This window comes from Aulostomus chinensis, chromosome 8 (assembly GCF_037954235.1).
Source record: "Aulostomus chinensis isolate RoL2024-O1b breed Wild chromosome 8, RoL_Achi_v1.0, whole genome shotgun sequence".
NCBI classification, from domain to species: domain Eukaryota; kingdom Metazoa; phylum Chordata; class Actinopteri; order Syngnathiformes; family Aulostomidae; genus Aulostomus; species Aulostomus chinensis.
In genome coordinates this window covers 15544598-15572209 of record NC_141327.1, presented here as the reverse complement: position 1 = coordinate 15572209, position 27612 = coordinate 15544598, and the positions used below count along the sequence as shown (strand labels likewise).

The window sequence follows — 27612 nt, the reverse complement described above, 5'->3', positions numbered from 1 at the left end:
GGAGAACATCCCGGGGCTCCATGCTGGCAGTCTTCATTTCTGCTATCTAACAGAACGAAGGCAAGCATGACTTTATAGTCCATGGCCTGCTTCAATGTCTCTCCAATAAATAGACAACTGCACACCAAAACACCAGTCATGCACATAAAAACAGGACCAGCGATTGTCTCTATGATCTAGCTTCGATTAATGAGGCACAGTGGTTTGAGAAGGTTGCGAGTTTGCACGTTCTCACTCTGTTTTCTTGCCACACACCATCAAATAAAACAACAAAAAAAACACAACATGTACATTAGGTTAATTGGAGACCATAAAATGTGTCTGTATGTAAGCCCTGTGATTGACGGGTGACCTGTCCAGGGTGTAACCCGCCTCTCTCCTAATAAGCTGGGATTGGCTCCAGCTCCCCGTGACCCTGTACAGAATAAGCCATGGGCTCTACATAATGGATGGATTTAAATGACATCACCATTTTCACAGATTTGTCATTATTCCTTGGTGCTGAGCTGCCCCTGTTCTCAGACACCTCCACCGACAAACACGCCGTGATCTTAATTCAGTCGCTGTACAAATAGGGCTGCAAATCTATGACTGCACATGTATGATGCTGTCAGTCGAGGATTAGCATAAAAGTGGAGAGCGGCTGAGGTCTCTGCTCTGCCATTTTAAAAATTTTACCTTCTCAAAATTTTCATCACACAGTCGCCTTCAATATTGTCAACTGTCACCTCATATCCCCCCCATCTCTCTCTTTTGTGTACCCCCCCCCCCCCCATCTCCCATCTTTCCCATCAAGTCGACTCCTCGACACCGCAGGTATTTGGCTAAAAAAGGTGATTTAGCATTCGCTGTATCTCTGACATTTTCTAACTCTCTACTCCCTGCTGCTTTCAGTAAGAATATTCTTATCAGAGAGATTTAAATCTTTGATAGCGTGTTCGAAATGTGTAGAACTCTGTGCAGTTGTGATGATGAGGATATTCAAATGGGATTTATAATTAAAAGCAACTAAGTTCTTCAGTAGCACTCCAAAAGACAACAGAATTTTCACATACTTGCTAAGCTAGGGATGTAGGACATTGGAAGTGCAATGAACTGATATTTTCACAACTGATTTTTCCTGATGGTTGATATTTACAGATATTAAAATGTTTATTTACAAAAAAATTTGAAAAGCTAATAATAATATATTTGCTGCATTGTTTATTCATCCATAATTACAGATGATGAGCAAAGATGAACAGACTTGAGCAAACCTGGCCCGATACAATTATCATTTATCAGACAAATACGATATATTTTAAAAAATTACCAATATCTGCCAATACCGATGATATGCGAATATTACCGTGCATCCCGACACTAAATAATAAAAATCTTGCCATCAAAATAAGACTTATTTAGGGAAATTACAAGGTATTAATTAATTTGTACAACCAAAATCAGGTAATGCTGCACTAACAAAACGTCACTTGGAGGCTAAACACTCAAAAGTTCCTCACTGTTGGTGGGTTGTCTTTGTTCTTTGCTCCCTAAGTGATGAGTATAAACCAAATATAGATGCTTAAAAAAGTCTCATTTGGTGGACTGCTACGATAGCAGGGCTAACAGGGAGGAGGACTTATAACAACCTCAAAATCACGTTATGGAAAATCTCAGAGCGGTGACAGTGGTCAGGCTTATCAACCAAAAGTGCCACTATTTTCTCCTCACACACCAGGAATTTCCACAGCTATTTGTAACGGATCTTTGTCACATTCAGAAGCATCGGAACTTTATTCAATTCAGAAATATGGAGCTGCTCTACACTGACAAAAAAAAGACACCCTTCAAATGTTTTTTGCGATGAAGATATTGCACACTTTTTTGAGATAGTTGAAAGCAAGGAACGGTGAAGAGCAACTTTTTTTCATAAACCCCATAATAAAAGAGTTCCAGTGTACGTCAGAACTGATAACGGTGCCTGCAGAGGGACTTATGACAGAAACTAGTCACCCTTGATTCAAGTGGCTTTTTTTCCCATCATGCATCCGCCATTAAAATACCCTCGAGCCTGACACTGAACCCTCGCCAGCTCTGGAGGCGCTGGTCCGGGCCTGACCCTGACAAACACAAATAAACATTCTGCCTTCAGAGAACTTCTGAGTACATTTAATCAAATAAAATAACCAGGATTATCATTTTGGCATGTGTCGATATACACTAAAATCCTTGCTCCCGATGTGAAAGGGAGTATTTTTCACTTGCAGCTGAGACTGAAGTCTCTTAAATCTCCCTCTCTGCCTATGGTCCCGTTTCTATAAAAAAAAAAAAAGAAAAAGAAAAAGAAAAAAAAATCTGGCAAATGTTAGTCGGTCGCTACCTACCTAACTATAAGCGTCACAAAACGATCTCTGTGTTTCCTCCTGCAGTATAGAACAAGCACTGCTCTGTTCACTGTGTCCTGTGTCTTTGGCTGGCTGGACACAACTCTCTCAAAATGTTCCCGCAGGTCAGGAGCAATGTTGAGGCTGCTGCTCCTTCCTGCAATCACGTCCTTATACACCCATCCACAACAACATTTATGTCCTGGCAGCTTTAACATGTAATGCCGCAGCTGCAGCCGCAGCCCTGCAACAAGTCCTGCCTTCATGAGTAGTTTGTGTCTCATACTGACTGACAGAAACTGATTTATTATGTAATTTAGTTCATTCGCATAGGTGTTCCTAATATTTTGTCAATCCTATTTATATGACTTACAAAATTAGAATGCAACAATAGGATTCATGTTAAACTGTTTGAATGTACTAAAATCCATGGGAATAAAAACTTCTGAAGTCTGCTGCGACTTGACTTTGGGTTTAATGGGCTGAAGTTGAGTGTTGTGGCCCTCAAGTGCACACTCAAACATAGACAGCATGTACAAAACAGTCCCTTGCAGGACCACACTGATACACACATGCGTACCTGCAAGCACACTAACACACACTGCATAAATTGCACACAATTTGAGGAATGTGCCCTGGGGCAGCATAACACAGTGGAGTAGGAAGTGGGAACGCCAGTCTGGAAATGATGGGAAAACAATAGAGCAGCTCTGTGACTTGCAGAGTGTGTAAACACTCACAGTAAATCTGATTTCGGTAAAAGGGGGGCCTGCAAGAGGCTGGCAGGCCTGGGAAATTTGTTTAGTGTAGTTCATTGGTGTGTGTGTGTGTGTGTGTGTGTGTGTGAAAAGGAAATAGATTTGGAAGCTATCTACTTGCTAACAAGCTGCAATGAGTCTACAGAGGGTTTTTATCTTAGAGAAATTTGGGCTGCACAGTGTTGATAACCCCGACATGTGTGTGGGACCTTGAGCTGCTGTAGTCTCAGTTTTTCATCCTCCATCTCTCTTCTGGCTCTGTCCTCTTCTTCTTGCAGCCGTCGCTTCTCCTGAAAGAAGACAACGGGGAGGGACAAGAGTTGGTGGATGTCAGGATATTGGTTTGGAAGGAGTGAGAGTAAAAAGATTAAAATTTTATTCAGCTAAAGAGATGCGGGCAGAGAAAAGTCGGATCAACAGCGAGACGTATAAACATGCAGAAGTGAATAAATAAACAGCAGGAAGGAAGAGACGGCAGTGAATAAAGTATAACTGGGAGAGAGTTGAACCTGGCCGACCATCTGTCATGCTGTCTTCACAGACATCAGGTATACTCTATATCCCAGAATTCTCAGAACAACTGTCCCCATGGCAACCTGATGTTGTTTGAGGAAAAAGGGACTCCCTGGCTCGCCACATTGCAGACTTTTTAAATTATTGACGAGTTTCAGATAGCTGAGGGAACACAGCTACAAGTTTCTAACCCTGAGTGTGAGTGTGTGTGCATGTGCATTTGTGTATATACTCACAGCGATGGCCTCCAGTCGCTGTTTGTACTTCTCCGCTTCATCCATTCTGGCACCTGTGACACACCAAGTCAGGGTCAAAGGTTGGAGATTAAACAAATACTGGCAGGGATCCATCCAGCCTCTAAGTTTACTGTGCTCACTGGCTCGAGAGAAAATCAACCTTAGCTAATATTTTACATATCTCTGATGAGACTGTTCACGTCAGAGCCACTGAGATTTGCATGGTCTCATTTTTTTTTTTTTTTTTTTGTCTTTGCAAGTGTAAAGTTTGTCTGTGGAATGAAAAGTATGTAGGGAAGAAAATCAAACAGCATTTCTGCAGTAGTCCCCTAACTCTGAGCGTCCCACCCCTGCAACATCAGAGGATATGGTGGCTGGCGGTGCAACATCAGAGGCAGGATTGAGCTTTTTCTATTTGTGAAGAGTGTAATTGGACAAGTAGCTTGCACCCTCACCATAAACACCTCCCCCACACCCCATTAAAGCCTTTTCTTTCCTTCATGGCAGCCTCAGGCATCTCTAAGAAAACAAGCACATACAATATTTGTTTTTCCAGCAATTGACACTAAATGGTACAATATTTGAGCTTCCCAAAACTCAGAGGTACACATTCACAGCAACCAGCTCAAACAATTAAGAAGAGAAACTTCATTCCAAAATCTTCTCACAAAGGAAAATATGAGGCTTTCCATCTGTATTTAAGAGCGTGGTCTTTTAGATTTGAGCTTATGTTTTTTAATTTTGCATCTAGATTGAGTCATACATGCATTCAAAACTCTTTCCTTGTGCTCAAATAGTCTCTGATTGCACACAGATTTGCTGTGCTCCTGCTCCAATGTGTACATTTGCACCCGGATACTCTTGCTTGCACAGGCTCTTCCTGTGCTCTCACTTGAGCCCTTCTCAATACACACATATGGATGTCTGGAATGTTCTCGTTCCTTAACAGAAGACCAACATGCTAATTGCAGCAACCAAGTGTCAGATTGAAGGCTAAAATATATGAAAGGCCTCCGAATTTCGAGAGCCAATGTGAATTCACTGCCTCAAAGCATCTGTCCATTTTTGATCCGTTTCTTGCAAAAAAAGAAAAAAAGTGTGTGTGAGTGTGTGCATGCGTGGGTGTGTGAATGATTTGTATTCTAATTCCAAAAATTGAACAAGGCGAGCACATACGTGATGGCCTAGTTTCAAGTGATAATTGGGCTAATTCTTTTGACATGACAGAAGTGACTCATACCCAGTCTCCTTATTAATGTTTCCACTCTATGATGTAAAATGGAAATGGGAATGCTTTAAGGAGGGGTCAAACAAAAGACGCCACAAAGCTGCAGCAATACTTTGATTTGATTGGTCAAAACCATACCTGGCGCTGTGCTGCTGACAGATTATCGCACAAGAGTTTCAATTTGAAAGCAGAAGCAGCCTGACAAGGATGGAATCAGAGAGAGATGCTTGCACTTGAAAACAAACTTGCAAAAATCTAAAAGAACAAGCTTTTGGATGAAGGCAGTAGGGGAGGGACGCCTTAAGTAGGTTGTATTAGAATAAATAATATCTATACTTAAATGATGCTTATTGGAAATAGGGGTTTTTCATGCAATGACAGCAATAATCCTCCAGTCACTGACATTCCACTGTGGTGGGTTAACAGTTGTGTCAAACGCCGCAACATCACAGCAACTGAGATTTCATGTTTGGGGGGAGATGTGAGCAGTACAAATGTCACAACTAGTGCAGCTTATCCCTGTCACACTGCTTTGAAGTTATGATTGTGCTTACTGCGACACACACACACACACACACACACACACACACACACACACACACACACACACACACACACACACACACACCTCATAAACAGGCTAATATAATAGACACCAACAGAAAGATCAATCCCATATGGTGACTTCAGCTTTCACATGAAAAAATGCAACTGCAAAGAAGATTTGTTAAAAAAATAAAAGCAACTTATGTCACTCACATGCAACTAGTAAATTAGCTGTGACAAACTGACTCAAAGCTTCATTTCCCCATTGGTTCTAACACCCACACACACACAACAAATGAGGTTCCTCATTTGTCATCACAAGGCCACTTAGTGCAGCTGACGCGACTGATGCTCATCCTACATGGTGGTCTTGCTTTCGGGTTTGTTAGTTATCGTAGTGAGAGACGACTATTTCCCACAACACTCTCAGGTATGTGATGGATGGTGGGGTCATAAGATTTAAGTGAACTGTGTATAGAACGAGAGAAGAGAAAATGATAAAAACAGAAGGATAGTGGGAAACATTTAGAGGAGGGAAACACCTGCTACCTCAGTTCTCCAGAAACTCCAGAGCAATGAAAGACATGCCAGAGGTTGTTTCCTCATCTAAATGTTTCCCTCCAAGAGCAACAGAGGTATAGGAGACAAAAAAAATATCATTTTGGTGGTGTTTTGAATGACTGAAGGTGCTGTGACAGCTTACAGTATAAGCCTCCGTAGGGACTGGAGGCTTGCGTCTCATCAGGGCTCCAGGAGAGCGCCTAGAATAGCAGCCAGAGATAAACAAGCAAACACAAACAGAGGCTTTGATGAGGGGGTATTGAGGAGCTCCCTGTAGACACACACTGACTTCGATAATTAGACGAGATACAGGATAGGGAAGGGAGGGCTGACAAAGTCAAAAAGTTAAGAGACACGGAAAGTCAAGATGGTTGGATAGAAGAGCAGCAGTGAAAAGAAAAGAGAGGGGAATGAGGTGACGGATTGAAATCCCCAACGCGGGCGGATCTGTGACACAAAGTGAGGACAGACATAAACCTGTTCAATAACTGGAACAAGAGAGAAACTGTAGAAAGTCTGTTTTTAACTTACAGCAATTATACGTAGAGACGTATGTTTTCTTCCTTATTCCTTTAATCAGCGTGTAACCTCTCACACTAATCTAGCAACTGCTGGTTTGAAATTAATTTATTGTAATGTATGCCTTTAAAACATAAGACAGATGTTTTGTTACTGCTAAATATTTATTTTTGACGATGAAACTTTGCACCGTAGCTGTGCACACAACTCCCACAATTCTCTAGCGGCGTTCAGAAACCCACAGATGCAATGTGTAGTGAAGAAGTGTATTTTTTTTATGAAGTCTACCAATTTAACCAAAACTTAACTTCACTGCAACCTCCCTCTGTTAATTCAAATTGTATCCAATACATGTGAGACGCAAACAGCAGCACAGTGCAACACAAACATAGCACGTGGCCGTGAACAACAGCTGAGCTGCTGCTGGATTTAATTACAGACACCAGTTCACCTGTAACACCTGTGAACGCCAGCCCAGGCGACTTCAACAACTGAAGACTCAGTTCCATCAAAACAGGCAGTTTCTGTTTTTTAAAGGCGATAATTTGTGTCCGACAAACACATCTTCCAGTCAAGCGACTCAAAAGGCTGCCTGGCCTCGGGGGCGTGACCCTCCTCACGCATGCTCTTCCTGATGATATCACACAGTTGCTCTCGGCTTACACACCACTCACACTCTTGCAGGGGCTAGAAACTGCAGGGGTCAAGGGTGAAAAAGAAGAGACATGGTAGAAGAGAAAGCATCTTAAAATAGAGGGAAAGTACCTTGAATAAAACACCAGGATGTTCTGGGAGGGCGCACCTCCATTGAGGCATATGATGCCATTTGATCTGGATCCAGTTTCAGATCAATTCAGAAACCTAGTTTATATTTTTTTTCCCCTGTGATCTATCATTCTATCAGATCTAATTGAATCAAAACCCTATCCACAACTTTTTGAGTTATCCTGCTGAAACCCAAACGAACAATGATCACATGACCTCCTCAGTGGAAGTAGTTAAGAATTAATTCTAAATAATATATAAATAAATCAGCTAAATTTGACATTTCAAAATCATTTTATGAATTACATCAAATTAAATAGTACAGTTTTAGACCTGTGTGTGTGTCATAGGGTAACTTTGATTTTGCTCGACATAAATAAAATAAAATTCAACTTGACTCATAGTCCTGCACCCACACTGATTCAGTTTGCCATCTCATATGAAAAAGAAACCATTTAAATTGATTGTTACTGCTTCGACTGCATTAATAAAAACTAGACAAATGCTAGTAAATTATGAGAGCTAACTGTGTGTATAGGAAGTGCAGCTGCCTCGAAGTCATTCAGTCTTGGTAAGTAGCCTGGCTTTATTGCAAACATTCCTCCTGCCCTGGTGCAAAAGAATGTATATTTGCCTTCAGCGTGTGTGTGCATGTTTATATAACAATGTATATTTGCCTAGTGAGGTGCCATGAAGTCTATATGCTCAAGGCTGGTGTAGTGACATTAGCTCTGTGGGAACAGATGGAGGAACAGTAGGGTGTCTGGAATGAAAAACTTTAAGAATTTAGTACCGCTGCTTGTGTCTTTCTCTGACTGACACACACACACACACACACACACACACCTTTCTGACAAACTATGCAAACTATGTTGGTGTTCAACTACAAATCAAAGTTGGTAAAAAGAAAAAAATAACAGCAGTATATTTTCATCAGCATTTCATTTTTTTGTAGGCTTAAAAGAAGACGGTCTCTGAAAAGACTGCATGAGAAGCAATCAGCACAATCAGTGTTTGCTGAGCTGCAGCATTTACATACCCCCAGTTTCTCCTGTTGCTCTTTGTGTTAACTGGCTTGCACACTATAATGTCACTGGTGGTGTATCGCAGCTCAAACAGCAGAAGCAGATAAGCTGTCCACCAAGTTTCAATTATTTTAGACATGCATCAGGAATTAGCTTGCACAGTACTGCCCTCAAATATGAACATGGCTGCATGTTTTTCCAGTGAGGCCAGAGTCCAGGGTCCTCTACATGAACCTGGCAGTGATGGACTCAGGCTGCAGTGGAGCATGAAAACTGTCGGTCAGCACTGTGGTAAAGGTCACCTTTTGGTCCAGGTCTCACGAGACTGAGTTAGTTATTGACAGAGCATCTGTGATGGACGCACTGTTAGACAGAAACACGCTCAAGAACAGCCGACAAGTCTGTAGAGAAACATACCGTAAGCACTGGCCAGAGTAAATGTGGCTGCTCTAACAGACATCGGTCGCGATTCTAAATATATATTGTGATACGATATTGATAATAAGAACAACAATATCAATACAGAGTTGCTAATATCAGTGTTCATCAAAATGGACCTTTCAATTTCAAGAAGGAAGTTTCATTTCATTTTGTAAGATAACACTTGCGGGTGGCAGGGTGGTGCAGTGGTTAGCACTGTCGCCTCATAGCAAGAAGGATCCGGGTTCCAGCCCCAGCTCGAGCGAAGGGTCTTTCTGTGTGGAGTTTGCAGCTGTTTGAAGCTGTAGAAAATGGATGGATGACAATACTTGCTTTTTAACGCTGATCGACACAGCAAAAATTAGGTATCATTATTTTTGACTCCGGGAAAATATAAACCATGATATAACATGTAGACAATATTCAATATGCATCTATATTTTATTAAGCCCAGGTATTGAATTTATCACATAGCTCCCCTGATTGAACTGGAAATGCGCTTACTGCAATTCAAGGATAATGACTTGTTATATTCAGAATCCTATTTAGGGGAAGATTTTATTATATTTGCTGAGAACTGCTGTTAAGTAAGTTGATAAGCTTAAGCCTTTGACTTCCCTTGCATAGTTAACTATTCAAAAATATTTTTTGCCATTACTTTTTATGAGCAATTACATAAATGAATAAAACAAGAATGACGTCAGGAGGGAAAAGAGAACAGACCAGCAGTGTTTTGGACGTACAGTGTTGCTAAATAAGCTTCAGGTTGTGTTGGACGTATCGGGGTGAGGCCAGTCATTAGAAGGTCATGCAGTGACATTTAATTTTTATGCGATGATGCAGTTAGGCTGGTGCTGGGCTGCTGGCCATCCTGCTTCCTTGCACTTTCAAGATCCTGCTCTACTTCTTGGTGAGATGGGAGGAGGACAGAGGTATGATGAGAACAAGTAAACCAGCAGGGAGAGCAGGAGAAGCTGGAGTAGGACTGGGGTATAACATTCTGTGACCTAAATCCCAAAAGCCCATATGAGTAGCAATTACTAGTTTTATTAATCTTGAGTATCTGTATTAGGGACACTATACTGGACTAATCTTGGCTTTGATGTGTGGCTCATCTGCTAGAGGTTAATTTACTGCTACTTCTGCATGCCCTTTCTTCCAGCGTTGTTGGATTTTCATCTTTTTTATTCATTGAGAGTGGAATGAAAATGTAAGTGGAAAAAACTAAAAAGCCTGGTTCTTGACCAGATATACGTCAAGAAGCAGGAGATTTTGAAAAATGCAGAGCTGTGAGAGGGTCTAAGGGCCCTTATTATACTGCTGGAGGTCAAACAATCAGAATCAGTCATGAAATGATCAGTTCTAGCTTTCTCCTGCTGATGCCTCTCTGATACTGCACAAGTGACAGCTCAACTGAACGCACCTACAGATATTTCTGCTCCGATTCAGCTGGGTGCTCAGCAAGCGGTTACCTGGAGATGAAGAAGCCCCCCGCCCAAGCTAAAGTGTTTCCCAAAACAAAAGAAACACCCTCTCTTGGAAACAGAGTGGTAACCTTCAGAAACCTTCGAATAAAGGCATCAGAACTGACAGAGGACTGAGACAGCAGCAGATCTCAGAATAGTGAGTGTGGGACCATCACCAGCTCAACCAACATATCCTGTCAAGATAAAATGGAACTGCACATCTAAGAACCAACTGAAGGGGCCGAGTGGGAAAAGTTTGTGTCAGTTAACGGCTTTGGGAGACTTTTTGTTCTGGAGAAAACGACCATTTATAGTGTGGTCACGCTCACAATAAATACCCGCTTGGTCCCGTACCACTTCCTCACCACAGGTCTCTGCATCCCAGCTGTAGCAAAACAAAAGGGTTCGGTTTCAGGATACCACACACAGTCTGAGGACGAACGCATCCCTGCGGCTCAGAACATCCTATTGCTACAGTAATGTCGGGCACCGTGGACACCTTCTGCTCATTATGGTCTTAAAATTTCCAGTGTTAAGTCAGGGATATTTTTTTAGAGCGATACAAACAATTATATAGTTTCTTTCTTGAGACCAAACTCAACATAATTCTGTCTTCCTGTTTTCCTACATGGGGGGAATTTTGGGCCCCTAGCACAAGCAGTACATCCTGAGCTTTATTGGTAAACACAACCTGGAAATGTGACTGCTTTTCAGACAAAGATTTTTCCATTGCAGGTACAAAAGTGGATTCAAATCAAGGTTCTCAAAAGTCCTTTTTTTTTTTTTTTTTTTAAATAAGATCATTGTCGAACTCGCAGAAGACTCTGAATATATGTCCTGCTGCTGAGATTCGATCATTGTAAACAGAAAATGTTCATATTGTCAAGTATCACACTTACTCATTTGACTGCGTCACCAACATTCTTGCGTCACACTGCAAGTTATTTCGGATGCTTATTTCATTAAAATGCATCGGATGAATGAATAGCCGCCTGATTTGAATGAAACTCCTACCTGTTTGCACCTCGCCTCCCACTGGTGCACAATGTGTGCATGGTACAAAAATACCAGCATGGATAAGTAAAGCTAATTTCGTGCGCAGAGTAATATCTAGCATTGATAACAAGGCCAAAAAAGTTCAAAAGTTGTGTTCCCGTTTCACATGTGTGGAGGAGAATTCCAAGGCCACTGTAAACTGAAAATATCCTTCCAGCCCTGTGTTTGGGAACAGGAAAAACAGAAACATCACAGTCCTCCAGATGGTTCGAGACAGAACATGCAATCACAATGACCGTGATCTCTGAACCAGTGCATCCTCTGCTGTCGTCACTGGCTATAGCTCAGGAAGACTCTCCACTCAGACTACTAAGTGCAAAACAAATGCCTACAAGAACTTCAATCAGAGATGGGGAAATCAAAGAGGCAATCACTCTGTAGCTTGAGGGATGGACCAAGTGAACTGCTGTAAAGTGCTTTTTCATCAGCTATTGATTTTCCAGTTGCTTTACAAGCTCTGCAGCAGAAATTGCATTATTGGAGATGGATATCGTGCTTATCTAGATTGAAATACATCTGACACACAGTGGGAGGGTGTGTGTGTGTGGGTTGGTGGTGTTGGTGAAATTGGTGTAGCCATGGTGCTGCTGCAACACTATGCAGCCAAGTTCCTTTGATTGACAGTGTATGTCAGTTGAATGAAAACACTGCATTCCAATTCTGTTAGAGAGCGTGTGTGTGTGTGTGTGTGTGTGTGTGTGTGTGTGTATGTACAGAGCTAAGTGTGCCTTAGCCTTTGGAGTGTGTTGGGGATTATCAGAGTCAACAACATCCATCATATGTTCCCTCCAGGTAATTTATTACCGCTGCTGTCCACAGGCATGACAGTCCTCCTCCTGCTACTCAACCTCTGAAGCAGTGGTTCCCAACCCAGGGTCAAAGCCCCAAGACAGAGTCATGTTAGTCCAGTTGACCAAAAAGACAACTGTACTGTAATTAAACAAAGCAACAGGCACTAGCCACAGAGTGCTATATTTACAGTCAAATAAAAGATAAAAATACATAAATATAAAGATAGAAGTTTAAAGAAATGGGGGGGGGGGGGCAGATAAAAACTAGAACGAAACATGACATTATTTTTTATAAGGAATCCCAGACAGTAGCATTTGAGCTGATAAGAAAATACTTCTGACTTTAATCAGGAGTAAATGGATATAGATGTTATATTTAATACACAGGAGTGTTACCTTTACAGAATTGGTCATATTAATTATGGCCTGATCTCTAAAAAGTGACATTTCTTTTGTCAAACTCAAGTCTTTGTTGCAACTGGCCAGCAAAAGTCCATGCCTATGCTAAAGCCTGGTTATATTTAATAAAATAAACTAAAAGTCAATGGCCTCAATTTGTCAATTTTTTTACCTGCAGTACTAAAAATAATATTGAACATATTTCACATTATTTTAAGATATTTTACATGTGTAATATCAAAGCTGGGAGTTCTACTTCAACGACAACACAAATGACTAGTACAATTTTCCTCCTATGAAATGAAATGGCCCTGGTAGAAAAACTAAACAGTCAGATGCCTGTCTACACATCAAAACACATCCCAGTACTGATAGCATTAAACAGTCATGTTTTATAATTACTTCTGTTTAAAAGTATAAAATATTTGCGCTCTTGAAGGTAAACATTAAGAAAATTATCAAAGGTATTCATTTTTTGCAAAAAAAAAAGATCTATCATGAATCATCAGACTATATTTCTTTGGGGTGTGTGTGTGTGTGTATGTGCGCATGTTTGAGTGCTGATACAATATCGTTTACAGGTGGAACACAAGGTTGGAAGTAACACAGAGACTATTACTCGTGTATGAAAGGCATCAAAGACCCACCAGCGTCAACCTACTGATCCCATATTTATCAGAGTACGACCTGGCAGCAGACATGTATGAAAAGCTTCCACAAATGATCACAACGGAACACACACGCAAAGTTGAGAGCATCAAAGGCATCGCTGCAAGGAGCTATCAAAGGAAATCCTCCAACAGGTCCCAGCGTTCAGTGGTTAGACTAAAGAAAGTTTAATGTGCTGACAATTTGACACAAGAGAGGAAAAGATGATGAAACAATTGCAGCTCACAAGAGCAAGTTTCTTTGCTCTCATTTTAACTCGACATTATCCTGCTGTAAAAAAGGGATCGAGGGGGATCACTGGTGGTCCCATGTGGAATGACAGCAGGTCGTACGACACCTTGTGTGTTTATTTAGCCTTTGTGGTATCAAAAATATGTCAAAAGTTCATTTTTGATTGTAAGCACTATTAGTCAAAACTGGGCAAAATACAAAGCATCTTAATCCAGACTAGGGCTGAGCAATGTGACCAAAATCTCACATCCAAGTAACCATACATATCCTACATTCTGTATACATGAAACATTTTCTGCAATTGATTGAGTTGGTTAAATAAAATCACAAAATGGAGTTATTATATTTCACTTTTTAGTCTAGCGCAAAGTTTCAAACAGGCATTTAACAAAGTATTTAAGTGGTGACACATGGAATATGAGAAGGTAAAAAGACAACACTTTCAAACTACATTTGCAAAGAAATTCAATATCAGGTCTAAAATGAGAGCATTTTTATTAAAGTTCCACTCCTGGTTCACTGTTTGTTTAACGGTGACATAAAATGCTGTAAAGCACTGATTCACAAAGCCTTGAGTTGAAAGATACACACTAACAAGATACTTTTTACTATTGTCAAAAGATAAATATCGTCTTAATAGCAGAGCCATTGTGGTGTCCTTTAAAGAAAATGAGAAATACACTCCCCTGGGGCAAATCGTTCGAGGGCAGCGTTACGTTAATGAATCTCTCAGCAAATTATTACAACGAGTCTGCAATGCTGTCTTTCTGACAGGGTGTCACATTTTTAAATAAGAGTGGATGTCAAAATATTGCTGATGTTTGATCATTTGTTAGCAGTGTTCAAGGAATAGAACATCAAAAGACAGACAAATCAAGCAAACCACACCATGATCTTTTCATTCCGAAATTAAGAAGAAAAGGCTTCCTAACCAGACGGGACATTTACACAAACAAGTCAATCGTCCAAGACCCAGACACAAAAGCTTAACGCACATGAGGTCACACAAGCTTGCCAAACAGAGCGAAAGTCTTTCAAAACTGTCCATGTGTGGCTCTTCGCTTACTTTAAGTCAGTTTGGCCCTCAGGAAAAAAAAAATGCTGTCACAAATGATGAAAGGTGCAAACATGGAAAAATAAACATTTTTTTCTTCCAACGGTTTTAACTCTCTCACTTTCTGATAGATCAGGGTAATTCCCAGCACTCACACGGTGACAGTCTGCGGTTGCCAAGTAATCTTGCATAATTACACAGATCGTTTAGATTTCTTTCTTGATGGCGTTCATGGATCAGCAGATGGATTTAATTGCAGTTCAGTTTGCCTTCAAATTGCTCAAATCTTGTAATACAAAATTTTGTGGTGGGTCCACTTTTCTTTTATGTGCCAGATAAAAAGATTATCTGAAGACCCCATTTTCAAGTCCAGTTGGTTCGATGATGTGGTCTGCAGTTAAATCGCCAGCATTCATGCCCATGTAAAGGCATCAAAACGAACGGCGAATGCATCATTTTCTTAAAGACTTTGTATCAATACCTTAATCTACCGTTTATACCCTTAATTTCCCCTAATGACATATTCAGCGTTTCCCTGAATTGCAGACATTACCTTGTCGGCCAAACAGACAGATGGTTTGCCTAGCACTAAATTCTATATATACGGCTGTATACTGCTTGATATTGCCCTCTAAATGTTTCCCAATCTGGGCATGATTCTGAGCACAAGCCATGTCAAAATGACCATCTGCTGCAAACATTTTCAATATTAAGTCTGGCTGTGTATAGTGCTGAGATACAGCTCCACAGCCATTAAGATGAGCAGCAAATCAAAAGAGAAAAACCTTGTCACACACTCATCAAATCAGCAGAGGGGACGCAGAGATTAACACGGTCATCTGGAATATTCATATCCATGATGAAGCTGAAGAATTACACGCCATGCAGCACGGGTGACTCATCTTGGCTCAGTAAGTGCGATTAACATGCAGGATTATCCATTTAATCCGACTGTGAAGAAGTCACGTTGTTGCGTCACTTTGACTTTATGCTTTTCCTAAAAAGGTCCACTTTTAGAAAAGAAGTGTCAGTCTCTCAAAACACAACAGCTGTGTCATGACAAGGCTTGTCACTAGAACCGATACTTCGGTACCAAGTCGGTACTAAGATGTGACGGTACTGACTTTTCTAGAATACCCGAAGTACCGGTGGTACCGAGAAGCCAGATCTGGCCGCTTCTTTAGCGTTGTTTTTTGGCTGTAAAGAGCGATTATCTGGCAACCCTCCCACGGTGCTGATCACGCATCTGGGTCGTCAACTACAGCGATAGCTGCCCCTCAATTATTGCGAAGAAAAATGCCAAAAGTCGCGAATGGAAATACTTTGGATTTGAGGCTGATGAGGAGGGATTAGTTATTGAGCCGCAAAAACCGATATGCAAAAAATGCTGTCACCGTACCACGGCGAGGGGGAGCAACACATCAAACTTGGCAAAGCATTTAAAAGACAAACATCCAGATTTGTACAAAGAGTTCTAGGTGAGTGCATTTGAATTCATGTGTTATCATTGTTGCTCATGTCTAATAACGCTAACTTTTTTCGGTTCGGATTGTGCGCGTGTGCGCAGTTGTAATAGGTTAAACTACAGAGGATTTATTTTTTATTTTTGGTATCGAGTATCGTCAAATTCAAGTGGTATTGGTATGGACTACTAAATTTCTGGTATCGTGACAAGCCTAGTCATGACATATGTAGCTCCGCTCTTGTTGAGGTTCATGGGGGGGGGGGGGGGCCTCTGAGGTTAGGTTTGAGTGAAAAGGAGATGATGTGGGATTACTGTACATATAAACACCACGTTAAAAGAACACATAATGTTCACGGTTGCATAAATTAACAGTGAGTTACACTGAGTCCCACCCCATGCAGGACACCATCACTGCACTGAGCAGCTCCTTCAGCGACAGACTCCTTCACCCCAGATGTGTGAAGGAAAGATACTGTAGGTCCTTCCTTCCTGCTGCTGTCAGACTGTTAACACACAACACTGCTCTCAGTAGACCACATACACACAAGGACTCCATCACATAACCACTGTGCAACACTGATATACAATAGCTTCAGTGTGCAATTTTTAATACCCCATGTGCAACTACTGTTGTTGTTGTCTGTCTTATTCTTGTAAAGTGTTCATATTTATTCATATTTATACTACTTTTTACTTATATGGTTTATATCTACAACGTGAATCTATCCACTCTGGTGCTGCAACATTGTGAATCCCGCCATCGTGGGACTAATAAAAGAATATCTTATCTTATTTTATCGGCGCCTTCTTAACATGATCGCCTCAGTCATTTTTTTCAAGTCTTTCAGAAACCACAAAAAAATGGAGACAACGGAGACATCATAAGGAGTTGTTTTAGGGGGGGGAAAAATTGTCAAAAGACGACTTAGGCAATTTTTTTTATGAGGGTGACGTTACCTTATTCCTGCAAACCAGTAAAAACAATAATGATAACGACTTTTGGTTTGGTCCGTTGCCATTTAAGTTCAACAACCACTAAGAAACCGCAAATGATGATTTCTGAGGAAGTTGCAGCTGGTTGCAAAAAGCAAGTGAGCAAAGCAGGAAGTTAAACACACAAACAGCACAGAAATTTGAACAATAATCAAAGTCGGGGCACCGGGCCAGAAATTAACCAGTCCACTTCCACCATGGACTTTTAGAAATCAAAAACACAAAGTGAAAATATTGGCTTTGCCTGCAACTGTGCAGAAAATAACAACAATGAACACCTCGATTCTATGGTCTGTGTACGTTTGTAATCCAATCCAAGAAACACAAAAATCAAGGACAAGCGCATCACCATCATCATCAGGCAGCCGTGCTTCTGAAATTTCCTTGTGCTAATTAAATGCAGCCCAGACAGCCCCAGGGGGAATCCAAGGTCATGACCTCAAAGCCAGAGACAAAGTTTTATCACCTGTCTCCTTACGGCTGACTTAATCACTGAGGCTCTGAAAGGTTTTGCATTTACAAACTATCTTCAGCTTTATCTCCTAAAACTTTGTGCGTGGCCAGTTGAGGCACGGATTTGTTCTTTATAGGAGAGTAAACCCGGGTTTTTAAACATGCGGTGGAATGTAGCGTGTGTATCTGTGCGTGTTATTCAGGGTAAAAGTGTGTAGAACCCCCAGCTGAAGGTCATTCTTGACTTAGGAGTGAGTTTAATAAACAAACAGTGCCATGCTCAGTAATATCTCAAGATTCGCAAGCACCTGTAATCTCTGTATAATGGTAAACAGAAAGAGAGAAAGATTAACCACAACAAAGCCAAGTTAAAAAAAGAAGAAAAGAAAAGGTTGCCATGAGTTCGGTTCCTCGTGACCTGCTGCACAGAGGTCAGGAGAAGAAGGCAGGTAGAAAACTTCAGAACAGAGAAAAATACAGGAAGGAATGTGTGCCCGTATCCTACCAGCAACCAAAGGTTAGAGTTAATTATCACACTGTTAAATCTCTGATAGAACATTTTCAATGCCGACTAAGAGCTTACTATTTGCCTGTGACATGTTTGTATTAATTACCTGTGGCACTCACTAGAATATCGTTCAAATAGTGTGAAAATAAACACTAGCCTACCACCACGACATTTTAAATTTCCACAAATTACAGCTGGATTATTCTCTAAGTGGATTTCAGAAGGAAAAAAGAAAGATATACACATAAATATATACATGTACACACACACACACATATATATATATACACACACACATATATATATACACATACACACATATATATATAAACATATATATCTACACATACACACACATATATATACATATATATATATATACATATACATATATACAGAGAGAGAGAGAGAGAGAGAGAGAGAGAGAGAGAAGCATTATTGTACATCATAAACTTCCAGCAGTGTCAGTCAGAAAAGATGAAGAATACATCAAGAAAAAATACAAAAATGTGACAAAATACATGCACATATACTGAATGTATTTCTTAGAATGCTCCAAAGTGTCTGACAACATTCATAATATATGTACTACTAACAATATGCCATGTGAATGAATAAGTACTTCTGCTTCACACAGAAAACATTCGATGATCCAGGACACATTTGTGTTCACACTGCTAAAATAATGTGACAACTTGGGTTCACACATGTACTTTGTTGTGATCCAATCACTCAGGACCTGTCAGTGTCGCACATGCAGACTCACACAGAGATCTACCATTCAGTGATTAACTTTAATGGCAATGTGTCATTCTTTACAGAGAAACACTAAAATAATATAGAACATGAAGTATCTGCTGATCCAATTACACAGTATAGATAATAGATGCATTTTTTTGTAAAATCAATCTGACATACTGTGAATGCTTGATAGCTAAATAGCAGTACGAGTATGTAACCAACATGAATCCTTCTTGTACTACAGTAATTTGCAGCAGCAATTTGGAGCTACTGTGAAATACAGGGAGAGCAACACTTCATCCTCGACTCACTGATTGTCATTCAAAGACGCTGCTGGTTATTTGTTCATGTTGCTTTGAGGTTTAATCACTCATCAATCCTGCTGTTCATTAGGAGGAGGAAGTTCAACTGTGCGAATGGGCAACAGGGTTGGACACACGTAGGGAGGCGGGGAAACATGATCCAACATTCTGACATCTTAAATACGCGCACGCGCGTTTGCACACACACACACACACGCGCACACGCACAGCTATTTATAACAATGAAGTGAATTACAACAACGAGAAATTGTCAAAGAGACGTCTGTGATACAACAGCAACCCTCAGGTCTTCCTGGCTCCCACATCACTGAACCCTGGTCAGGTGGCATTCCTACTGCTGGACCAACTCAGGTGAAGCAGTAAGGATATCAAACAGGGAATACAATCATGGTGATATTTACTATGACAATGATACTGACTTAAGTCACATCCTGTCTTACTCAGGGGTGAAAGTGAGCCAGAACGGGCCGGAACGCAGTTCTGGTAAAATATTCACAGCCGGAACGGAGTTCCATTAAAAAAGGAGGAGAAGGGAGCTGTCAAAATCCCATATTAAATAAAGAAAATGACGTCTGAAGGCGGTTTCACTCTGAACGCAGCAGACGCAGTACGCGGCGTGGGGTGTGGCGCAAGCACGCGCAGTGCTACCGAGTTGCTGGGCTTAGTTTGCGCTCATGTAACATCACAGCGCGCCCACATACACAATGAATGGACTTCCCCCACACAGCCTGCGCCTTGCGCCTCCAGTGTGAAAACTGCTTGACTCGGAGTCGTGCCCATGAGCGCATCTCCGCATGCGAGGCGTTTCTGGTTGGCTGACAGACGGACACGTGGGTCACGTTACCAGCATTGTTAGTTTTGATTGGTTAAAACCACACGTGTTCTGCTTTCACGGAACGAAAAAAAGAGAAAGAAAACAACAGAGGGCAAAATCAAAGAACTCGGCTGCTGGCTACCTGCTTTGGCACAATGCAACGTAAAATAAGTGACATGTTTAAGCAAAAAGGTGACAGAGTTGAAGAAGCAAGAGAAAAAGTTATCAAAATTAGACCCACGGAAAATTCAGACTCAGAGCAACTCATTGATGAGAATGAGTTCCAGGGAGAGACTGTCTCTGTGGAGTCTGCCAGTGAGAACCTACAAGAAGAATAAATCATTGAGTGATATTGATGATCTGTTTTTTCATGTATGCATGTCTGCTTGTTCCCTGTTGTTAGCACTGTAGTGGGCAGTTACTGTAAAGAGCAGTTTTCAAAGCATTTCCAGGGGTCGCGTGGGAAGGGTGGGGCTATGGGGGCTGCAGTTGTGTGGGGAACAGACACCCGAAAACTGTAATAAAAATCACCCAAAACCGCTTCAAAACTGTAATAATTCGTCGCCGGCGCCCCCCCCCCCAAAGGGCGCACGCTTTTTTTTTAAAAACAGTACAGTTCTGGCAAGACTTTTAAGCCACTTCCACCCCTGGTCTTACTTCATGCACAGATCCTATATCTGAATAATGTTGCCGATCCACAGATTCCATTTCATAGCTTTTGGTGCATTGTGATCCCACCATGTAGTTCTACTTTTTCTATCTTTAATACAAACTGCTGTGGGGTTTATTGCAGCCCTCTGATGTAACTTTCAATATGTCGCCAATAAACACAATAATAAAGATGATATAAAGAAAAACAGATCTCTGACATCAGGATCAGTATCGGTAGCATTAGCAAGACGGTGCCTGAGTTAACCAGCCAAGACATCTGATTTTGATTTCAGGATCAATGAATAATTCATTCATTTTCATTTCCAGTATTGTAAGGTTTTGAAAACAGAAGCCAAGCGCATGCGACCTGGACTGTCTTGTACTCTACTGAGCTCTTCTCTCTGACAAAGCAACCAGTGCAGGCTCTGGTTTACTCAAAATGCATCCAAGCAATCTCTGCGTGTTGAGGCAGGACCAACATAAATAAACACCCACATCAACGTTTCTCGTCCAAATGACTGAAATTATATTCAACTGAAATCTATTATAATATCTAAGTAGTGAAGACGACAATTTTGGAGAGGGCAATCAGAAAAGTGATGGCGATACGTCAATACTGCCCCGATCATGAATTACCCTCGTACTTATCTGACTTGTGATTTACACACATTCGTTTATTCTTGGTGGCAAGTGTTCTCTGTGAGAGATTGGATGACATGTATTGGCTTGCTTTAGTGATTAGCCTCTCTGTGTGCAGGACTTTGTGTGTGTGTGTGTGTGTGTGTGTGTGTGTGTCAAACAGGTTTGGAGAGGAATGCAGGACTGGTGTAATCCGGTCTCGGTTCATTTTCGCTATTGTCATTGCATCAAAAGCCTGCAGGCCTGTGAGCCAGGGGCCTCATAGCTCCATTACACACATCATCTCACAGGAAAACATTACAAAGACTATCTGTGAGGCGCAGGAACATAAACTCTCTAGAGATATGACATATTCTGAATGGTCTTACTTTGGCATACAACATCCAATTCCTAAAAGGCTCATCAAACCTTGCAATTGCTCACATTCGTTCAGTTAAATGTAGCATACCAAGGTGTCATGTCCCGCTGTGAACGTCTACTTAAGCAACCTAATATTTAACTTTCCCTTATTATCACAGTGAACAAACACACCGACATTCCAATACACCATTAAAAAAAATCTGAGTGAATACAATCATCAACTAGTATTTCCTGATGTTGTGGGTTACAGTTATGAAAGCAATGAGGAACAAATTAATGTCAAACTGCTTTTTTCTTCATAAATAATGGAAGTTGCTTAGGAGAATCAAGTGTGTGAAAGAGATCACAAGTGCTACACTTCTTATTAATATCTTTCAAAAGAACAGACGGTGAGTTGGTGTGTTTATGGACATTTCCAGCAGAGTGAAGTTCATTTGCAGATTTTACCCCTTAATTTCTCTCTCTTACTTCTCCCTCCCATCATTTTGTTTATTCGAAGTGTTGCCGCCCTGTTTTTCTGTGAATATTGTTCAAACATTAATGTTGCACGTTATAGCCTTTGCAGGCTCTAAAACAGATCTTCTCAGGTTTTTCTGTTGCCAGGTGTTTGCTCATGGGCGATTGCTGGGTCTCTTTAAATACAATCAATTCCAACAACGTGATTCTAGACCTGCTTTATTTTCTTATATGTCATGGGATGACTTTTTTTGTTATTTGGCGCAATGTAGCAACTACAACAATGACAGTTCAATGGCCTCCAAGGCTACGTGGAAAAGACACTACTGTTCCACCTGGTGATTTTGGATAAAGAAAACGAACCGAAGCAGTCTTTTGCGTAACCTCCTGGAGCACAACACGTTCACGTAAGATCGTCACCATAATGTTCCATTTTGAAGGTGCAATCTCAAGACTGTCAGATGACATATTTAATCTATTGTTCAAACAGTAACTCAACGTAGCTGAGGGAAGTTAATCATTTGCACATAATACCCTACATTGTAATTATAAAAAACTGCTTTACATGTATACACACGAGAAAGCCAGCATGCATTTCTATCAGCACCCACAACAACAACAACAGAAAAATACTCAGCCACCAAAGCTTGGCAAATCAGTTCATTTCACCGTGAGGGAGTTATCTGTTGCTGGCACAGTTTCTTATTTCTGCAACAGGTGAGATTTTTCCTCCTCATTTGTGAATTGGCAACATTAATACCTTTTTAACTAACAAGACAACAACATCACACTTCAGCTTTTGGAAGGATGTGCCACATTAGACAGCTTGCTGGCATCGACAAACACTCCCATCACTCCCTCGCACAAAGATCCAACTGTGCTCCTGCCGTTCATTAATAGTTTGTGAAATCGATTTGATGCTTGTGACCTAAAGCATATCTCATTTCTATGCCGGCAGTTTAAGTACATACTGTCCTCAAACTACAGAAAATAAACAGCCTTCTGGTAAATGTTGCCTACAACAAACTGTATCTGTCATCTGTGTGGTGCAACCTTATCCACACATGCATTTTGGTTTTGAAGTTAAGTATTCCTGTTGAATTATTTATGATCTGTGGACCATTTGTACATAAATCAGAACCAAAAAAACTCTGTAGCATGAGGATGTCCAACAGGAAATTCATAAAACTACACTGATCATATTTATTTAGAGCAACAACAACAAAGGTGCAGTTTTGGACACACTAAGCCAACAACTGGGTGATCCATACGTACCCAAGTACATCAGTGTCTAAAGTCGGGTTTATTTATCAGTGTGGTCAATCTGTACTGTGCCCAAGAGCAGCTTCCTTGGCTGTGGAAGATGAAGGCATCAGTGCGTGAACTCGACATAAGCATGGAACAGGCAGTGGCCTTGACTGGGGTGAAGTTCAGCAAATGAAGTGTGAAAAAAATGGCAAAGTGATTTTGCAGCACCAGAATAGAATATTTTAATGTGCTTCTGTCTTTTATCTGTCACTCGCTCTCTGTATCTATATAACCTAGGTAGCGAACCTACAGTTTGAGGTGCCAACTTGTGACCTATGGGTTTAGTTTTTGTTGTGTCCTAACATTGGAATGGACCTTCACATCTGTCCTGTCCCAGACAAATCCTGAATCATCATAGCGTAACAATTTGAGTAGGGAGCATCAGGGAGGAGTGAGGGGCAGTGGGGAGGAGGCACAAGGCAACTGGGCCAAGAGTGAATGGTACACATAGCATTTTTTTTCTGAGGACCAGTGTCTTATTTCTATTGTTGCCAATGAGGAGAAGGCGTGTGCAGTCACATGAGGCTTCCTCCAGACAAAAGTCTTAGGGCATCGTTTTTCAGAACATTTCTCATTTATGTTGTCACTGTCAATTTATTACAGGTTTCTAATCAGATTGATTGGTACTCTGGTAACCAATAAAATAGAAGAGAAATTATTATGTCTATCTGTTTATCCAATATTGATGTTAAACTTGATAAAAATTGAAAAAGGGAGGCCAATTCCAGTCCATCAGTGTAACCACACTGCATTTTAAGTCCTCGTCAATCGCAGTGACATCACTTTCATCATGCATACAAAGGGCAAACATTCTTCGGTCGGTGCTCAGGGTTACAAAAACAAAAAAGGCAAGACAACCAGTAACAAACAAGAAATATTACTGCAAATATTACTGCACTGCTGCTGCTGCTGCTTTTCAGCCACAAAACACACCATGTGGACACAGGCGCTGAAATATCAGACTAGAATTGTAAAAAAAAGAATCTGAAGAAATCATCAAATGCCAAGAGGCAAGGAAGATAAAGTGCTATGCTGCCAGCGACAGCTCAGGCCTTTCTTCGAAGTGATCCCCTGAGATGATTGCCTTCCCTAACTGGCTAATCCTCATCTGCTTGATTAACACATTGTTGGTGGTGTCAAAGGAAGAATACACTGGACTGTGAACAGTAGTGAAGATGTTCTTCATACCTCCTCCTCCTCCTCTCACCAACCATCAGACAGGATATGAGGGGTTTTAAGTCAAAACATTATCGCAAATGGAAAAAACCAACAACAAAGACACAGAGGCAGAATGATGTCACCTTTTAAACCTGCAAAAACACATGAGAAGGGTGGACAGACTGCAGTTAACATTTGGGTGTCGGGGCGAGGTTGGCATCTCCAGCATGCTCAGACTGACAGACTGACTCTGACTCTGGTTTGGCTAAACAATGACTCAATTTTTTTGTCAATAGTGACAAAATCCTTTCACCGATTCTGCTGACAAATGATAGACCAAAATCAACAATAATCTAATCGATTTAAATGATACTTAATGTGCATCAGTCAAAAGACTAAAACTAAATCAAAAATCAAGATCCCCACAAACCTGAAGAGACACATTAAAATGCACCACGATAAATAAATACATTTTCAAGACTAAAACTAGCAGGACAAACAAAAGACTGACAGAATTAAAATGGGTCAAGTAAGACTAAATGAAAACTTGACAAGGACATTTGACTTTCAGAGGACTTAAATTCAATTTTTAAAAATTGCTGCTCCTATTAACACTTGAACAATATTGAAAAGAACTTTCATATTTGTCTTGATTTCCAGACCACCAGTCATTAGTGGTGTGAGGCAGGCTTCATCAAAAAATGACTAGTGTTAATTTATCAACTGATTAATGCATCGACTAGAAATTATCAGTTATTTTTATAAAAGACTAGCTGCTATCATCCTGTTTAAAACCAAACTCCCTTTCAATTCTAACAACTTGCTGCTTTTCCTATTTAAAAATGTAACTTTTAAGTAATTTTATTGAGATTTTTAAATGTAAGGCTGAAACAACAAGCAATCGTGCCATTGTTTTCACATTTTATAGACCACACCATTAAACACATACTCTCTAAAATAAGCCTCTCATTTAATCAGTCCTGAAAACAAACACCACCCTGAGTTGTTCATGTGAGGCCAAACTACCTTTTAACACGTCCATTGTCTCGTCGCTCTCTTTTAATGTGCCGTTTCCAGGTGAACCATCTTTGTGTGTGTGTTCGTGTGTGTGAGAGAGAGAGAGAGAGAGAGAGAGAGAGAGAGAGAGAGAGAGAGAGAGAGAGAGAGAGAGAGAGAGAAAGAGAGCTGACAGTCTAATCTCCAGTATAGCCATAATAATAACAGCCCTCAGCAAAGTGTTTTTGGTGCAATCTGCAAACACACAGTTGAAGCTGAGCTAGAAACTCTACAGTTGTAAAAAGAACGGCACATCATTCATCCGAAAACTCTTTGCAGTTTGTAAGTGGGAAAAGTAGTAAAAAACTCTGCTGAAATGTACCAACAGCAAGAAGAGGAGTTGTTTTCTGATGGCATTGCTACCGTTAGTAACTGAAGAGAGAGAGAGACAGAGGAGAAGAATCCAATAAACCGAAGACAGAGAGAGAGAGAGAGAGAGAGACACGCAGATATGCTGGGAGCCATGTGGCAGTGAGGAATTTCTCTCTTGCTGAAAATTCATCCATCACCCAGTTTGTCAAGCAAATAAGTGGTGGATTTCATGACTCCCAGCTATTTCTTTGTCTCCCTCCCTTTATCTTTCTGTTTTCTAATCTCCTTCCGCCTTGTCAGAGTCTTCCTCTCCGCCGCTCTCCTCAACACCATCTGAAAAGGTAAAACTCTCGCTGATTGTTGCTGCTGACGACCACACAGTTTCTTCATCTGCCCTTTTATCAGTCTTTAACAGCCATCTCGCCCACTCTATCCCGCTGTCTTTCTCTTCTTACTTTTAGGAAGATTTCTGCTGATTCGAAAGAAACAAAACGAACCTGCTTTTTGCAAATGACTATCCCAGGCTGGGCGTTGTGCTTGGTTTTGAATGCATCACAGATTACGCCGTTCAGCTTCATAGCAACAAATAGGCCAGCAGATTAGTAACAGATATTACTGATTATTTCCAGAAATGTTTATTTGTTCCACGCGCACAAAGTAATGAAGGATTATCTTATTTGGCTGTTCTGGTCACAACCTTGACATTCATTTCAACATATTTTTTTTCCTATCACTAAAGTAAACTTTCCATGCCTATCGATAATAGAAAAAAGTTAGATTTCACTGCTTAGTCTGAAAGCAGTTTAGACGTTAACGTGGAGGTAGAGATGCGCCATAATATCAGCATGCCGTCAGTAGACAAGTGTTTTTGTTTTTTTTAATCTTCTTATATATTGGTCCTATAGATGTTTCTCTCAAGTCTTGTTCTCTTTACTCTTCACCAAAGATGAGGCAACAACAATAAGTAAATGATTTATGGGCTTTTCCGAATGTTTAGGATATAAAAATATCAAAATTTGCATGATAGCACTGCTACTTTTTTTTTTCAAACTCACAATGTTTACATGTGCCTTTTCAGGATCTACAAGACGTGAACATTATATGAACGTGTTGTTTATATCATTGGCCAAAATTGGTTGTAAAATATCCTTGAATAAATGCTCGGGCACAGGATCTTCCTGTGTGAGTCTGCATGTTCTCCCTGTTCCTGTGTGGGTTCTCTCTGGTACTCCAGCTTCCTCCCACAGTCCAAAGACATAAAGAGGGGACGAGGCTGATTGATACTCTAAATTGACCGTAGGTGTGACTGTGAGTGTGAATGGTTGTCTGTCTCTATGTGTTGGTCCTGTGATGGACTGGTGACCTGTCCAGGGTGAACCCCGCTCCACCCCCCACGACCCTTAACAGGATAGGTAGGAGAAAATGGATGGATGGATGGATGGATGGATGGACGGACGGATGGATGGATCTGTTGTAACACGTCTTCGTTTTGCAAGAAAAGAGTCAACGTATCATTCTGGTATGTCAAACATCTGGAAATGCAAAAGATGAGTGACAAAGTAAAACTTTTTCTTCTGAATCAACACCACAATTTTAAGCTGTAAAATGTTTTTATCAAGGCTATCAGGTTTGACTGAGGACATTAGAAAAGGAGGGTTGAGGGTCACCTGCTAAGCTCAGTTTTTGACGACATCAGGATTATTCACCCTGTCACAGACAGTACTGACGGAAGCTCGCTTCCCTTCCTGCTGTGACATATTTTCAAGTATCCT

The 27612-nt window shown here is 40.8% G+C and overlaps 1 protein-coding gene across 5 annotated transcripts in view; it reads right to left on the bottom strand.

Annotated features, from left to right (window-relative positions):
- palm3 (paralemmin 3) overlaps nt 1-27612 on the bottom strand; it is a 37764-nt gene that overhangs the window by 8653 nt on the left and 1499 nt on the right. For all 5 annotated transcript variants that reach the window (XM_086211216.1, XM_086211217.1, XM_086211219.1 and 2 more), the window contains 2 exons: nt 3874-3926; nt 3334-3414 (listed from right to left, as the gene is read on the bottom strand). In XM_086211216.1, the coding sequence (XP_086067342.1) occupies nt 3334-3414; nt 3874-3918 (126 nt within the window). In that variant the 5' untranslated portion in view covers nt 3919-3926. The remainder of the gene's footprint in view (nt 1-3333; nt 3415-3873; nt 3927-27612) is intronic.